Source organism: Melitaea cinxia, chromosome 21 (genome assembly GCF_905220565.1).
Source record: "Melitaea cinxia chromosome 21, ilMelCinx1.1, whole genome shotgun sequence".
NCBI classification, from domain to species: domain Eukaryota; kingdom Metazoa; phylum Arthropoda; class Insecta; order Lepidoptera; family Nymphalidae; genus Melitaea; species Melitaea cinxia.
This window is the reverse complement of record NC_059414.1, coordinates 633754-651740: the sequence shown is the minus strand read 5'-3', so window position 1 is coordinate 651740 and position 17987 is coordinate 633754. Positions and strand designations below refer to the sequence as shown.

At 31.9% G+C, this 17987-nt stretch overlaps 3 protein-coding genes across 3 annotated transcripts; 2 read left to right on the top strand and 1 right to left on the bottom strand.

The window, feature by feature from the left end:
* Positions 1-6051: 6051 nt before the first annotated feature.
* On the top strand, positions 6052-8140 carry LOC123664088. Its single transcript, XM_045598702.1, has 5 exons — positions 6052-6133; positions 6760-6858; positions 7228-7326; positions 7752-7847; positions 7924-8140. The coding sequence occupies exons 1-5, from the start codon at positions 6091-6093 to the stop codon at positions 7980-7982; spliced, it is 396 nt and encodes a 131-aa protein (XP_045454658.1). The 5' UTR covers positions 6052-6090; the 3' UTR covers positions 7983-8140.
* A 2744-nt stretch (positions 8141-10884) lies between these two features.
* On the bottom strand, positions 10885-13681 carry LOC123664070. The gene has a single exon (XM_045598688.1). The coding sequence runs from the start codon at positions 13557-13559 to the stop codon at positions 11847-11849; it is 1713 nt and encodes a 570-aa protein (XP_045454644.1). The 5' UTR covers positions 13560-13681; the 3' UTR covers positions 10885-11846.
* A 496-nt stretch (positions 13682-14177) lies between these two features.
* LOC123664074 (mitochondrial pyruvate carrier 2-like) lies at positions 14178-16668 on the top strand. Its single transcript, XM_045598691.1, has 3 exons — positions 14178-14413; positions 14500-14540; positions 15160-16668. Exons 1-3 carry the CDS (start codon positions 14329-14331, stop codon positions 15388-15390), a joined length of 357 nt encoding a protein of 118 aa, XP_045454647.1. The 5' UTR covers positions 14178-14328; the 3' UTR covers positions 15391-16668.
* Positions 16669-17987: the final 1319 nt, after the last annotated feature.

Here is a 17987-nt window from a genome sequence, read left to right as displayed (position 1 = left end):
AAATGTTTGTCATGTGCGGGGATCGAACCCGCAACCGCCAGCGCGAGAGGTCCATCCATGGCTGTAGCCGTTGCGCCAACGCGGCGTTAAAATAAATTATCTTAATTTAAAATGTTAGTCTGAAAAAAGTATTAAAAAAAATAATAAACAAGTTCATCCGCCTTAACAGGTGAGTTAATTTAGATTGATTGATTGATTGGTTTAATGGCTTTGAGTTGTGCCCGAGAAGCACTATTGATTCCGCCAATGTCACGTTGAGTGGAGAACACACGTAAGAGATTGATTGATCGGTGCAGTTGAGATAACAGTCTCAATTTAATTTTGATTATTGTGTTTGCTCGCAAACGAAAAAAAAACTGACTTCAATTACATCGACGAGACGTAGATCGACGAAAAAATAGTCAAGTAACTACGCGTTATCAAAGATTACTCAAAAAGTAGTTATCAGATCTCGATAAAATTTATATGTGACCACTTGATAAACATCAGCTTTTGATTAAATTAAAAATTATCAAAATCGATACACCCAGTAAAAAGTTATTGCGGATTTTTGAGAGTTTCCCTCGATTTCTCTGGGATCCCATCATCAGATCCTGGTTTCCTTATCATGGTACCAAATTAGGGATATCCACTTTCCAACAAAAAAAGAATAATCAAAATCGGTACATCCAGTAGAAAGTTATGCAGTATAATACAACGTAGGTCGACGAAAAAAGCGTCAAGTAAAAACCCATTATTAGATATAACTCGAAAAGTAGTTGTTAGATATCAAATAAATTTAAATGGGACCAATTGGCACACACCACCTTTCGATTAAAAGAAAATTGTCGAAATCGGACCACACGGTCAAAAGTTCTGATGTAACATACATAAAAAAAATACAGTCGAATTGAGAACCTCCTCCTTTTTTGGAAGTCGGTTAAAAACAGGCAAAATAGTAAGACTTTCATTGTTACACCTTTACCTAAAACAACACAAACATTTAATGTTAAACTAAGACAACCGCTGTTAGTAACTAAACTATTACAAGCACCAACACAGCTGGACGGGAAAAGTTTTGATGCATCAATATATATATGATGATGATTTAACCAATTTTGATGAAGAATTTCTTGAAATTTAAACTCTATATCAGGATCTCCTTTCTTTAGACCTAAATCTGTGACAATAGGAACATTGTAGGTAAGAGCTTTGAAGGAAGTAGAGAATAATGGATTGATACAAAAGGATTTGGGAGGTTTGAAAATTTGGTGTAGCTTATTAAAATGTAGGAACGTGGCCGGTTTGGGTTGCTGAGTTGGGAGAGCTTGTTGAGTTTAGGCCAAAGAGGATGGGAAGACAGATGTAATGATTTTATGACGAAACGATCGCTTAAAAATTGTCTTCTGATTTGCAAAGGAGGGTCAACACACTCAACCTGTAGGGCATTAGTGGGCGACGATTTCACGGCACCTAGAATAATCCGTAGGCTTTTGTATTGGATTTTATCTAACTTTTGTGATAGCAACTTACTGAATTTTTTTTTTAAAGTTCTTTACTTTCATATTTTTTTTAATTTTAATTTTAAATTATGGTCGAATTTCGATCACTACTTTTATATAAATACAAAAATTACCAAGGCTTTTATTCTTCTCTTTTTAATCCTCGATATTTTTGATATGTGCTTCTTAAGAAACAATGTATTCGTAAGCCCAATGGTATAAAAAAATTTGGGAAATGAGAGTGAAACAATTAACGCTGATGCTCATTAACGCTGACGTTTTGAGTGACGAGTGTGAGATGTACCTAACTACCCACGTTCTTTTACATTGGTATAACCTTTTACAACTAATTCACCAAAGACTTCTAGCCTTTTCTTCCTATTGAATTGGGAAAAGACGAAGTAATAACATTACCATTAACTTTTCAAATGATATGAATTATTATTATATTGTTCTCAGCCATAATGATCATTGGGATCATTATTATATTAATAAGTTATCTTTCAATGTCAAGGAGACATAATGATTGTACTGGAACAGACGAGGTTTATTTTACATCAAAGCATATAATGGGTCACAGGAGATCTGCATTTAAGGACACAAACAAAACTTAATCAGAATACAATAGTTAATCGTGTTCTCCTTATGAAAATTGCTTGGCCATTAGTGCAGATAAATATGACAGTGTCATGGACTTTAAAAGGTTTCTAGTGAGGTTCAGGCTTGTTTTATTACCACAATACTAAATAGTACTTGATTTTCTTGGAGTGAACGAACATTTTATTTGGATTGAATGTGACGTTTTATACGCCAGGAAAAAAATACAGATTTTTTTACCGAGAGTTTATTTTCTACTGAAAAGTAATTTCTGTAAATTTAACTAAAGTTCTTCTTAATTATTTGTTAACTTTAAGGTCGTGTGATAAAATTTTAGTTAGTAATTAGTAGCAGTAGTTTCATTTTTAAAACATTTAACCATTATTAAATATTTTATTAACTTTCATTGTTTTTCCTTCGTATCCTTTGCGTAAGAAAGATATAAAATTTACATAAAGGGACATCTATTAATTGAGCTCAGAATGGGGGGGAGAGGTCCAATGTAATCTCACCAAATCTCATTTAAACTGAGGGGGGATAATCGAAAATCAACAACACACACAAAAACTCTACTTCTTCTCAACTTTATAAAATATAAAATATTACAGATAATTAACCATCAATCTCTATCATATTCACGTCAATCTCACGTAAGGGGAGGAGGGGGGTCCAAGTAAATCTCAGCTAAGGAGGGCAGGGGTCTAAACTGATCGAAAAATAGCTCACGTAATTAATGGATGTACCCTAACCATACAAATAAAACAGTGCAAATTAATGTACTTAACGAAAAGTGTTATCCGAACTAGCAAAATCTGTATCATACAATAACAGGTTTTTCCCTTCTAGTAATTTATGAAAAAATTCAAAATTTCTTCCTTCAAGAAGGCTTCAAAAGCACTTTTATGAATCGTACAATATATATCCTTTAGAGGAGGTCCTCAATTCGACTGTGTTTTTTTTATGTATGTTACATCAGAACTTTTGACCGTGTGGACCGATTTCGACAATTTTTTTTAATCGAAAGGTGGTGTGTGCCAATTAATCACATTTAAATTTATTTGAGATCTAACAACTACTTTTCGAGTTATATCTAATAATGCGTTTTTACTTGACGCGTTTTTCGTCGACCTACGTTGTATTATATCGCATAAGACAAGACATCATATATTACCGTTGCATGAAAGGCGTAAAATAGCAGACATTACATCGTTAACCAGGATAGCGCAAAGTGAATTAGATTCTCCCGATTTTCTTAGCAAAATTTACCTAAAACTACCTAAAAGATCATTAAGACATCCCCTCAACTATTTACATGTCCCTAGTTGCTCGGCAAACTATAGGCAAAACTCCTTTCTTTTGAGGTCCGCAGATCAAATCAATAAGCTGAATGACTTCCCCGACTTTGACCTATTCAACACTTCTGTAAAAACAATTAGAACGAAACTGGCAAGACACTGGTTCGATATGGTATCATAAACCTCTTTTCCTTATTTAAAGTTCATTAAAAAAAAAAAAAAAAAAAAAAAACATTAAAGTGTATGTAGTTAATTTCATGCTGGTTTTTTTAATTTTTTTTTTTTAAATTTTTAATTGTCGTAAATTTTTAAATTTTAAAAGCATTCAAAATAATAGATTTGTACTTGCGAAAGCAACTAAATGGTGCTTAGACATTTCCTTTTTTTAAAGCAATTGTTAAAATGTATCACTGTATGCTTTCCTAATAAAACAAAATAAAATAAATAAATAAAAATAATAAAATAACTTTCTACTGGATGTACCGATTTTGATAATTCTTTTTTTGTTGGAAAGGAGATATCCCTAGTTTAGTACCATGATAAGGAAACCAGGATCTGATGACGGGATCCCAGAGAAATCGAGGGAAACTCTTGAAAATCCGCAATAACTTTTTACTGGGTGTACCGATTTTGATAATTTTTAATTTAATCGAAAGCTGATGTTTGTCATGTGGTCACATATAAATTTTATTGAGATCTGATAACTACTTTTTGAGTAATCTTTGATAACGCGTAGTTACTTGATTATTTTTTCGTCGATCTACGTTGTATTACTCGTCGATGTAATTGAAGTCGGTTTTTTTTCGTTTGCGAGCAAACACAATTATTAATTTATTTTTTATACTACTGGGTCGGCAAACAATGGTACCGCTCACCTGATGTAAGTGATTATCGTAACCTATAGACGTTTGCAACAGCATTGCAAGTGTGTTGCCGACCCTATCCCCTATTCCCCAGGAGCTCTGGTCACCTTACTCACCACATGAACACACTGCTTGACAGTAGTATTATTTAGCTGTGATGTGTAAGGTCAAGGGTACTCAGTCGGGCTGCTCCAAATTTTGAGCAGGCTTATATCCTGCTATGCCTCAGTGAAGTTTTGTTGCAAACACCTTTAGCTATTCTCCATAAATAAAATGTCCACCTCGACAACTCTACTACATTTCTACAAGGTGACATTTACCTAAACAATATGACTGAAAATCATATATTTTATCAATTTAAGAGTAAATAACGTGCCTAATCTAATTAATGAGAATATAGAGATTTAATCAGAATTATCTCATATTTTCATTAGCCACCAGAGTGGTCATTGATACGAAATCTGAAGTGGAAGATAAAAATATAGGGGTAAATTAAAATAATCGAATTTTTACTATAAAAGCTCAACAGTTTATTATGAATGTATCAAATATTTTACGCCATCCGCAGTAAAAACAGTAAAATAATTCCAATATTTGGTCAAAATGAAAATCGTTATATTTTTTGCGTTGATTTTTTCAATCTCCCTTACAACCGTGTTTGGGAGATATCATGAAGCAGGTAGGTAAATAAAATTAAAACAATGTAACAAGCATATTCGTACATTGACAACGATAGTTTTAATTCGGAAAGTTTTCAAAACTTGTCAAGTCCACTTTTACAAAATTCTATCATTAAAGAAATTTCAAATAAAACCGTTTGTTACCCGTTTGTCGAAAATAAATAATATTTTTTAGGAATTTAAATTAATTTCAATTTTGTTTGCAAGAAATCAAATTGAAAAAAGCATGTGAATAAATAGGTTTTAACAATTTTTGATCACTTTTGAAAATTACATTCTGAATTGTTAATGTATTTTTCATCTGTTCTTGAATATTCAATCAAATAATCTCGCTTCCTTTAGTTATAGCTTTTATTAATGTATATACATCACAATAAATCTCAGCCGATTTTTTTTTAAGTTTCGAATATAATATAATCGATCGGAATAATCCTAATACCATAAAATGGAGCGTGTTTCGGAGAAGGTTTTAATATAATTAAGATAATTATTTTGGTGATTACTTATCTTTTAAAAAAGTATGTAAAGATAGAGATCGCTAGTGTATGTTATGATATTAAATTATTTTTGATTTCGCATAGAACTTTTGATGTTGTCCCGTATTTATCTTATAACAATTCTCATTTTTCGAGACACGTAGCGTCGGTGACGCTACGCCCATGATCACAGGGCGACTCAGTGAGTGAGTACCATCCCTTGACAATGGTGTCCGCAGAAATATAGAAGATCTCAAGATTGCTGTAGGTGCCGTTTAAGTGAACATGCATCTGATCACTGTCGAATTATATGCTCTATTGGATTGGCGTTACCCTATGGAAAAAATCTCATAAAACATGGACAAATGCAGACCAAATTCTCATACAGGGTTATGAGAGTCTATGAGATCTGATAGATTCTTATAACTCGGTATGAGAATTTGGTCTGCATTTGTCCATGTTTTATGATTTTTTTTCCATAGGGTACATCAAATGATAGGAATCGTTAATCGTGACAAGGAAATTATATGCTTACTGCCAGAGTAGTAGCGTGGTGTTAAGCTCTGTGTGTGCTAGGCTCTGACCCATCCTCAGCAGTAGAACGTGACAAAGTGATTCATAAATAAACAAATTTAATATAAAACTTATGGCTAATCATTTCTTTTAACTTAGTTGCAGGTATCAGTCGTTGTGTCAATATGTGGGACGAAGGATGCATCAATGGTCAACTTCCGGGAGCAGGTATATCGTTAGTTTTTTATTTTTTATTAAATAGTTTTTCTTTAGATTGTCTACCTATATAAAAGGTATGTGTTCTATAACTGTTTTTTTTTGTGTTTACCCTATATATCTTGACTGTGTGGCTACGGTATTACAGAATATAGCCACCCCCTCTCTTCCGTGGGTGTCGTAAGAGGCGACTAAGGGATAACACAGTTTCACTACCACCTTGGAACTTATAAAGCCGACCGATGGCGGGATAACCATCCAACTGCTGGCTTTGAAATACACAGGCCGAAGACGGGCCGCAGCGTCTTCGATGCGACAAAGCCAGCCCTGCGGTCACCAACCCGCTTGCACAGCGTGGTGACTATGGACAACACACATAATTTCACGCCATTTTTGGCGCGAACTTGTGGAGGCCTATGTCCAGCAATGGACTGCAATAGGCTGAAATGATGATGATGATGATGATCCTACATATCACTTGATAATACTTATAAAATCAATTTTAAAAACCATGTAACGAATAACTTGACTAAAAATTTATCATGCGCTACACTCAGACCCAGCGCTAATGTCCTGAAATTTTTAATTTACATATTATCTTTTTACGTTTGTGACTGGATATCATAATTATATTGTAGGTCGCGATGATGATTATGTAGGAGGCAGCTTCAGCCCCGGTAAGCGATGCATCAACGTTTGGGATGAAGGGTGCACGAATGGACAACTTCCAGGTTCAGGTTAGTCGAAAAATTATATTTAAGTAGGTACGTATATATTTTCATCTAAACTTTTGTCTCTTTATATATTTAATGTTACTAGTGGTCACCCAGTGGTCGAAACTCGACCATATTCATTTAAATTATAAGTTTGAAAGTGTTCTGATTTCAAAGATTTCTATAATAATAAACTATATATGCGTGTGTCATATACATGGGAATGTGTGTAAAGTTTTTTTATCGATTTAATGTATTTTAATGCATAATGTATTAGAAAAAATATTAGCATTCCGCACTCCTTCTCTATATAAACTATAAGTGAGCGAAATTTTATACTACTACTGTACGCGCAATTTTTAGTAAAATGTTTTTTTTTTTTTTTTTGTGCAGGACGTGACGATGATTATGTAAACGGTGGTTTCAACCCTGGAAAGCGGTGTATCAACATGTGGGACGAAGGCTGCACAAACGGGCAGCTTCCGGGAGCAGGTTAGCCAATAGATTAATATTTTTTTTTAGTTTCATTAATAAAATTTAAATTTTTTATTGTTATATAGATTTAAATATTATCGCGTAGCTTCTTTATTCGTTTAATTTAATTATGGTTATCGAAGACGCCAAACAGCACAGATAATGCACATTTCGTCACAATTCGTATTTCGTCAATGTCACATAAAATGGAAGACACTTAAGAGCCAGTTTTACCAGTTGTACATAAAAGTTTATCCTGCACGTAATTTACCAATTGACTTTAAAACTTTAAAGTAAAATTGGCCATCAGGACCTTTTTCTCCTCAACGAATAAACAATAACTTTCAGATTTGCGAATTTTCGATTTGGAATTGTCGATGTGGTCGAAGTTACAATTTGATCGGAATTTGATGACCATAAAAATAACCCTGTTATTTTTGCAGGTCTTGATGACGACTACGTCAACGGTGGATTTAGTCCTGGAAAGCGATGTCTTGATACTTTAGGTGGATGTAACAGTGGCTGGCTGGGCAGTTCAAGTAATGACATTTTTAAATACTACTTAAGATTGCCATATTTAAAATTATTGATTAATTAAATTTATTTGTTTTTCAGAAGGAACTTTAGGGGGGTATCGCAAACAGTTTGGCCTGTATAAAAACAAACATCAATAAAGCTATCGACATTTGCTACCGCAAGCAACTATTTTTTATATATTTACTTCAAAATAATTTTTAAATGTGTTTTGTCCTTTTTCTCTTAAGCTGTCAACGATCTTTGGCACAATAACTGAAAATAGTTTAATTAATAAAAATTAAAAAAAAAAAACGTCTCCGTGTTTAATTCCTTAATCTGATTATATTGCAATATTAGGAATATATAAAAATAACAGTTTATAATTAAAATATAGTTTCGAAACACAGCTCGTACGAAAATTTGAACTACTTACCCGTTATTAATGACGGGACATGAGACGAAACTTTTAAAATTAGTCATTTTATTATTATTATACTAACTTTTACCCACGGCTTAGCTGGCATTGAATTTTTTTTAAAATAAAAAGTATCCTATGTTACTTTTAATACCTTCAAGTTTATGTGTACAGTTTCATGCGCTTCAGCCTGTAATATCCCACTTGTGGGCATAGGCCTCTTTCACCATGTAGGAGAAGGATCGGAACTTAATCCACCACGCTGCTCCAATGCAGCTTGGCGAATATATTCCGTACTATGAGTAACGATCGTTATAAGGTGTACATGACAACAACCGGGACCGACAGCTTAAATTTTGTTTTGTTGTACTAACCCAATATGGACTTAAAGTTTAGTCTGAAATAAAGTATTATTATTATTATCATTAACGTGCTTTCCAAGGCAGGGAGGGGAGACCCACAAGGACTGCACAAACACCCAGACCATGGCAAACTGAGATGGCAAACATCTGTATGGCCAATACAAATGTTTATCATGTGCGGGAAACGACTCCGCATCAGCCGACCGAGAGATCGACTAAGTAGTTTTCGTATGAAAGCGTAACAAACAAACTTACATTCATATTTATAATATTATTATAGTAGGAATTGTGTAGTGTTTAACTAATTTATTGCTTTTATTTAAATATAATGGTTTTCTAATGTTTTAGACGAATTCCACTCATTATAATGAAATAACTTTTTCGGATTTTATCGCGCTTTATTAAGTTTTCTAGATGCCTGACGTTTCGGATACTTTAATACCATGGCCAGTCCTCCCGAGATCAAAATAAAGTATCCAAAACGTCCTCAGTCAAAAAAACTTGTTATTTGATTATAATAAATATAATGCGTTAAGATAAGGAGATTGTCGCAATTTTAATTCAATAAAAAAGAAAAACAAAATTCATACTTTTAAAACTTTATTATAACTAGAAAATATGCATCCGCACAATTGACTAATAATAAACAAGATACAAAAATATCATTTCTTTTAAATTTTGATATAAATACAATTTTAAATTGCAACTTGGAGTCTAAAAACACACTATTACAATAATTAATAATATAAGTATTATATATACAGTTAAACAATATCATTTTATTATTTATCAAATGGACGACAATCGAAGGGAAATCACATCATTTTATTGTAATGAAATTACTTGGCAAGTACATCATTAGGCTGATTTTTACTTTTACGAAATTGTATTTCAATTATTTTTATACTAGTTAGTTAGTATACTAATAGATTCAAAATATTCAAGAAGTATAGTTTTAAAATATAATCTAGTATACTGGTCAATGTTAAAGACATAGGAAAAAGATAAAACTTTATGCCAGCTTGTTAAGACCTCAAAGGGCAATATTTACATTGATCATAACTAAGGTGAAAGTAGATAAATAGAAGAAATGAATTATTTAACAAAGATTACTCAGTCCAAGTTTAATTACTTACTGTTATGTGATATAAGTTTTTAAAATTTCACGGTCACATGGAAATTTCCGATATTTCGGCGACGTTCCACACGCCACGCCATCCATGGTCACGTCAGCAACGTTGCCGAAATATCGGGAATTACAAATTGATTACATTCAAATTATTTTATTAAGAGAACATTTCTTTTAAAAATTATAAGAATCGGTACAAAACACTCAGTAATATTGTTCCATATTTTATATTACGTTGTAAACTATTACAAAATAGACATACTAAAATCTTAAAAGCGTTGAAGTAATGCGCCAAAATTAACATGCCGCGAAAAAGCATCACTATTTGGATAACTAGGTAGAGCCAAGTAGGTATTATGTGTTAATCCAATATGTCGGCCCTGGCTCGATGTGAATAAATGTTTAACCTACTCGTTATCGTCAAGTTTTGCACTTTGCTAGTAATTCGTTAGTTTAAGTAATAATGATATTGCCATATACCACAAGAACGTTTTGGCAAAAATATATTTCTATACTGAATACACACACATACACACTGCCTACACATGCCTACTTATAGCCATGGAGCTCTGTTTCCTATTTAATTACTATCCAATGATACTTTTTAGTAAAATTTTGAGTGAGATAACAAAAGTAGCAAGGTACAATGTGGAGTATTTAATTAAGGTACAACAAAATTTGCTATTCTACTAGCTAGTATTTACAAAACTTAAGAACAATTTGTCAAACTATGTTTTACTTGTACTTTCTAACATTACTTTGTGGTGAAAATTTTTCTCAGTATACTAGATTACATCTTATAACATAAACTATTTATTAATTACCATTAATTAACTTATTATTTTGTACTATTTGAACGAAAAAAAAAACTACCAAAAATTGTTAAGCTTAGAATTACACTTGAGTTTATTGTTTTCATATTTTTATTATATTGGACCATTAATTTTTTTACTGCTTTACAGTGGGAAAACTCAAAACTCAGTCCAAAAACATGACATAAATGTTGTGAATCATTAAAAAAATTGAAAAGTCACCCAACTTACTATGCTTAATATATACTTCAAGTCTGTCATGGAAAATGTAAGCATTTTTGTTAGATATATTATCTAACATTAAATTGACTTTTGATATGTAGGTATACCAAAAACAAGAACTTTTTTCTAGTTGTGTTATTTCATTTTAATGTCACAGACATTATTATTGTTCGACAACATTTCTTTAGAGAGAACTTTATCTATTTAATAACAATTATAACCGTAGTTATATGGTGGGACTCTGGGCAAGGAAAGTTTTTTTTTAAGAACAATTGAATAACTTTCAACAAATATACAATGATGTAATTTTTCTTAGTCATTTTTCACAAAAATCATTCTAACAATATTACGTAATTATATAACAATTAGATTAAATTAGATATTTTTTATCAAAAATATTATGTAACAAAAAAAAATCATTATCTTCTCTTAATGAAACACGTTTTATTTCACATTATACAATATTTTTGTTCAATCATTCAATTTTAAATTTAGTTATTAATTAATATTAAATATTTGTACATTATATTTTTGTTTTACAATAAAACCTTATTTGTATATCAAATTGTTGGCACCATATAAAATTCTTTCACTAATTTGTACATATAGTAGTAATATTTAGCTGTAATTAAAAGTTGCCAAGGAATTCTGGTTCCTTAAATCTTGAATTAGGCTATACATGTTTACTATTGGAGAAATTATGATTGAAAACTTTTGCACAAAAATTATCACAGTATCACATCTTAAACAAGATGTACCTTTTTTGTTAATAATTGACTTCTTATTTTTATGGCATTATATTTCAACAAAATAAGTGTGAAGTACACTTCAGTTTCTTGGCGCATACTTCGAGAAATTGGTAGTTATTTCGTACCGTATAATGTAAAGTATTCATTAAATTAAAAAAAAAAACCTATATAATCTAGAGATCTCATTCATTATTTTACAATTTTAAGTACCTACAACTAAAATTAACTTCAAATATAAATAATAATTAATCCAACAGATTAAGCAACATTTAATTTACCGTGAAGGTAACCTACTTAAATTACAAAATGAAAACTTACTCACAATTTACATTATCAATTGCTGTGTCCATTCCAATTGTCTTGGCTATACTGTGGCAGTTCCATGGGCATTTTATTATACATACTAGAACTATGGGCAGGATTAGGCATAGGTGCTTTTTGAACATTAGCCTGCCTGAATTTTGTTGAGTATTTATAGAAATCAGACATCTCAAATGGCTTGGTTTCCTCTCTATATGGTATACATTTACCTTGCTCGATAACTGTCATGTTTTTAGGTGACTCGAGAGACACAGCACTCGGAGATAAGACTGGTGGGCTATGAGGCACATGGTTCGGACTTTGCATGGCAGAGTGTCGGCCTGATGATATCATAATTTCATATGTTTGAGAGTTACCTATACTAGGGGTACGTTTCAAACTTGCACTTGTCTTTAACAGAGGAGCCTCTGCTTTCGTTGGTGAGTCTAAAGACGTCTCGTACCAATGTTTCTCTTTTATTTTAGTATCCTGTGATAGTGGTGAAAATTTATTCATACTGACAGAGTCAAAGTTACTTTGTGAGTAACCTGACATTTGACTGACTGGACTTAAAGCATCTGGGTAAAGTCGTCTGTCATCCATAATATAATCATCTGTAGACACTTGCAGCTGCAAGTGAAGAGGGTTTCTGATCATGTTGCGTTCACGGAGCGGGAGGGTGTTAGGAACTTGAATTGTCCGTTCAATTGGATTCTGTCGTCTTTCTATTGGCTGTTCTTGAATGTCGGTCTGAGATCTATGTTGATATACTGGGGCTGGTGGTCGGTACGCATCAGTCATATTCTCTAAATGTTGATTGTAGTCACTGTGCGACGTAAGATGGTATGTCTGTGTACGCTGTAGTGTATTACGTCGAACACCATCCTGTCTCCGTTTAGTTTGCATTTGCATTTGGTGGTGATGGTTCAAGACTCCGAGATGTTGGTTCTGTGATTTTAAATGTGAAGCATACTGGTATAGCAGTGGAGTGTTGCGCATGCCGTTATGTGCAGGCACAGGTTGCGGCGCAACAGAGCCGTGGGTATAATGAGTGGTGATATCAGGATGACTGGAGCTAAAATGTGTCTCTCTCATGCGTGATACATTATGTGCTTCCGGTGTATGGTTATAATAAATCTTATTCGAGTATTCAGTTGTTAAAGTGTGATGACGGTACACAGGAGCTTGTTGTAGTTCACTGTGGAGATTATCATGAGGTACAGACTCGTGACGGCCAGCCAGAGCGGGGTACGTGTGTGAGGTGTGTATAGAAAATGTTTCCGGATTTCGTTCCTGAGGTGGCGATGGAAAGAAGTTTGAGCAACTAGTCTCAGGTCGGCGGACATGCCTAGGATGACCACTTTTTGTTGATATACCTGATATGGACGGTGTCGATAACCTGTGAGTAAGATTCTTACGTAGATTGGGGTCTGAATCGTGAATACGGTCGGAAGCGTTTCTAAGACGTCTCGAGGAGTTATCAGACCCGTCTTGAACGTCCGTTCCATCAGTCGACCTGTCAACGCTACGGACACTGCCTAGTCTTTCTCTTTGCGGAACTTCAGGACTTAGGGGCGCTTCGAGGGGCATAATACCCGTCAATTGTACTTCTTGCACGCATAATTTGTAAAGTTCCTCATTTTTCGAGGCCAGCATTTGCTCTAGTTCCTTTTTTCGAGCTTGTAATTTAAGCAGTTTGTCCTGCTTATCGGAATGTAAATCGCTTCCCATTGTGCTCGTACCCATATTCAAAATGTTGAAAATGAAACAAACAACATAAGTCCGAAAAAATTAAACCGTTAACAATTGAAGAAACTGAACAAAATGTAAATTAAAGTAAAATAAACAAAGAAATTATTAAATAATTCAACACTGACACATTCACACGCTTAAGCCCGCACCCATGTTTATGATCTGATCAAAATCGCGTTCGAGTTTAAAATTTTAAATTACAGTATTCCTAATTTCCTACACTGTAGTATAAAATTAAAACTACAACTTCATAAATTGGCTGCGTATATCAACGAATATTTAGTAATTAATAATAACATAAAAACTTCGTTTAATATTAAAATAATAGAATGAATCATTAATATTTTTTTTATCTTCTTGAATCTTGAACGCTTCCTAACGTTACTTTTTATTTAACAAGTGAAAACTTAGTGAAAAGTTGAAAACAACACTTTAAACTCTTTTAAGTGATAAGTACTTATGTAACAACAAAATTATAGCTGAAAATAAAATTATAATAAAAAATATTAACAATAACATTTATTTCTTTTAATTTGAATAGAATTTACAATTTAGTATCTAAATGTTGTAGAAACACTAGAAACAAAAATATTGCAATGGTAAGCTGAACCGTGAACGTCAAATGTCTTATCATTATCACGTAAAACGTCAACATTAGCTCAAGGTCTTATCACGGCCGATTCGGGTCGTTATGTTCAGAGCATAGTTGGTTACATTTTATAGAAATATTAAATATACATCAACAAACCTATAAAACACAAAAATGTCTAAAATCTACAGAGCGGTAATTCTAGTCGCTGATAAATTTGTCCCGTCAAAATTGCGTCCTTTATGGGAACACGAAGCTGGTGAGAAAAAAATTAAATTCTTACGAATATATTAAATGTTACGCAAGTAAATTACGTTTAAAGTTAATTGGAAATTTTACTCATAGGTCCTAAAACGATATTCTTCTGGGCTCCAGCGTTTAAATGGGTAAGTTGATGTTCAAGGTCGATTTTTCACTGTGACCTTATTAATTATTATAATGACAAAGTCGTTTGTTTTAAAAGCATAAATGACTCTATCATAATAACATGCATATATAATATATATTACTATATTATCTCATAAAATGCACGACGAAAGTAACAAATAAATATTAATGTGTTAAGTTGTACATAATATATTGATTGTAAATGATTTTCGTTTTGGATGATGGGTATTTTACGTTTAAATGTTTCATATTTCTTAATTTCCATTTGGTTGACAAAACTTACTTTCATCTCTCATATTAATAAACTTTATTTCAAATTGGTTTTTCTTCCATTATAGTAAATAATTCATGCACTGAATTCATTATAGAAAGTTAACTTTAAAAACAAACTATTTTATTAGAAATCAAATTCCGAACTAATGAACACTGCATGTGTTTGCTAAGGTAAAAAAATTAGTATATAAAAAAGTAAAGAACTTTCCACACTTTGAAGTTCTGTAAACTAAAAAAATAGATAACAATATTTTAAAAACATTTTTATGTTATGTTTCTAAAAGTGCATTTTTTCATATCATTTGAATTTTGTACTGTAAAACTACATCATAATAATCATTTCAGGGTTTGGTGTTGGCTGGGTTAGGTGACTTGAGTCGGCCTGTGGAGACATTGTCCATTCCTCAATCTGTATCACTAGCGGCTACGGGTGTCATTTGGTCTCGTTACTCACTTGTAATCATACCAAAAAACTACAGCTTATTTGCTGTTAACGTATTTGTAGCCATGACAAGCTTATATCAGATAGGCAGGGCTATTAAATTCCAACAGAACAAAAATAAAGAAAACAAATAAATGTTACAATCATTTCTGTAATACCTCTATAAAAATGACATTTCATAGTTAGTCTTACATATTTAGATAGATATACAGATAACAATCTCAAAGGGTATTTATTTATTTTTCTATAGTTCTAAATATATAATACAAAAGATCACTACGTAAAGTTGGACAGGTTCATTAATATTTTTCAATGAATTAAATATTTTATTATATGGTCTATTGTTGTAAGTTAATTTTGTTATTCAATGTTGAAACTTGTATTATATTACTTGTATATAAGTAATTGAATTTTAAGGTAATTGTGTTGAAAAGCATATATATGGGTATTAGTCTGTGATAAATATAAATTGTGCAAAATATTTTTATCAGACAAAGCCAAGTAAGGTTGGGTATAAAACCATGGTCAACGAATTACGAAAATTGTATAAATAGATACTTTTAGATAGGAAGGTTCCATTTATTTTATTAAAAAAAAAAACGGTTTTTTTTAAAATGGCGGACATTCATATTTCACCGCGCTTTATTGCTACCAGTGACATATTACGACAATAATTCTAAAATAAATTATGCGGTGTAATTGTTACACAGTAGGTAAACGTTTATTTATCTCATTACGAGGTCGTATTTTAATTAAATACATTTTATTACCGTTGATAACTATTTCTCCCAGAATACAGAACAAACTGTTCTGTATTCGGAGCTATTTCTATACGCTCTTTTTACTAATGGAGCAAAACTCGTATAATATAGAGTTACTTTGAATGACTTCCTTTTGTAAAAATGACCGATATGACAAGTGAGGTTAGCTTTCTGGAAGTTCTGGAGGATTAATTTTTTTTAAATCTATAACTAACAAAAAGTAATTAAATTGATATAATACTTAATGTTTGCGGATTTCTTCAAAATCTAGATGAATCTTCAAATAATTTAAATTATGACATAACTAGCGATTATGGAATGGATTTTAAAACCGTGATATTTTTAGATGTCTACACGTTTTAACTGGACTATTTCAGTTTTATGTGATTATTTTTACTCTTATGATAAATGGAACTTTCCTAATTAATTGAATATTAGTTTGTATTTGACTTCCACAAGAGTAATTGTTCTGAATAGTTCGTAGTAGTTTGAACAGGTTTTTTTTAAAGAAAATAAACAATTATACGCATACTAGCAAAAGCAAATGTAGAAATTATAGGTATGTTAAAATATCGTATCTCCTCGAAATTATATTGACTATTTTTGTAACAAACTTTCTTGTCGATTAGAAAAATATATATTTTTGTTTCATTTATTTCTTTTCTTTTTATTCTATTTTTTCCATAATTGTAAACTTACTATCACTAACGACAAATAGAAAAAATGTTAAAGCCTAAACTCTAAAAGTTGTACACTTAACTCTGGTCATATTATATGTATGTATTTATTATAGATTAATATTTAAATGTAATTAAACTATTATTCTTTTATGATGAGTAATTGTTTGTGGCAGATAAAACATCTTTAATTTTATTTAACATGATTATTCGTTACAGTACAATTTCAGTTATGATACAATTATTTAAATTTTTTTCAAATTATTTATGAAGAACGATGAGCATTATGAACCGATACCACATCATACATCAAATGTAATTTAATGTGATATGATTTGACCTGCCCTGACGTGAATGACTTGACATGACTCGTCCTGACCTGACATGACATGACTCGACCTGACCTGATCTGAGCTGAGATGAATGACTCGACGTGACATGACGTCATGGCACCCAACATAACGTTCCGTGACTAACCAGCGAGACGATGTGACGTGACTGCTCACGTGACACGAAAAAACTCGACACATATTTAATATCTTATAATTATTTTTAACCTTAAAATGTAATGCCATTCAAAAGTAAAATAGGCTTTATAAAGTATCGATAGTGATTTTAAACTAGCATTGAATAAAGGCCTTATTAGTTTTAGGTATCCCATAAAAAAATATTGAAAGGTCATCTAATACCGCTAACGTTGACCTTGATCGATACTAGGTGATGCCTTGACTTTGTGTACCTGCTGCCAAGTAGATCAGACGTCTTAGACCTATAATTATACTAAAGATTAAAATATATAACCAGAGCATGAAAATTATTGAAAGTGTTTTATGTATTTTGAATTGGGATATTAATTTCATTAGTTCGACAAGAAAATCGAGTTTTAAATTAAGCCCTAGTAATCCTGTAATCTTTCTATTATTATTCCGTCGCTCGAAATCATTTTCGACCTCTTTCGTTATATTCCATTATCCGCGTTTGGGCGAGGGTAAAAGTCAGTGATTTTTTCTGAAAGATACAATATTATTGTTTCGAAAAGTTTTCTTAATTAATGCGATCGATGATATAAAATTATGAATTGTCACTAAAACAAACAATCTTTCAGTTAAAACAAAACGTACGTATAGAAATTTAGATCCAAACCGCAACAAAGATGAAATAAAAATACCGGATCAAAAAGTATAGAACAAGGTGAAATAAAATTAATGAAAAATAGAACCAAAGACAATACGATACTTCTTTACTTAAATTTAATCTTTTTGATATGGTTCAATAAACAAAAGCTCGTAATTA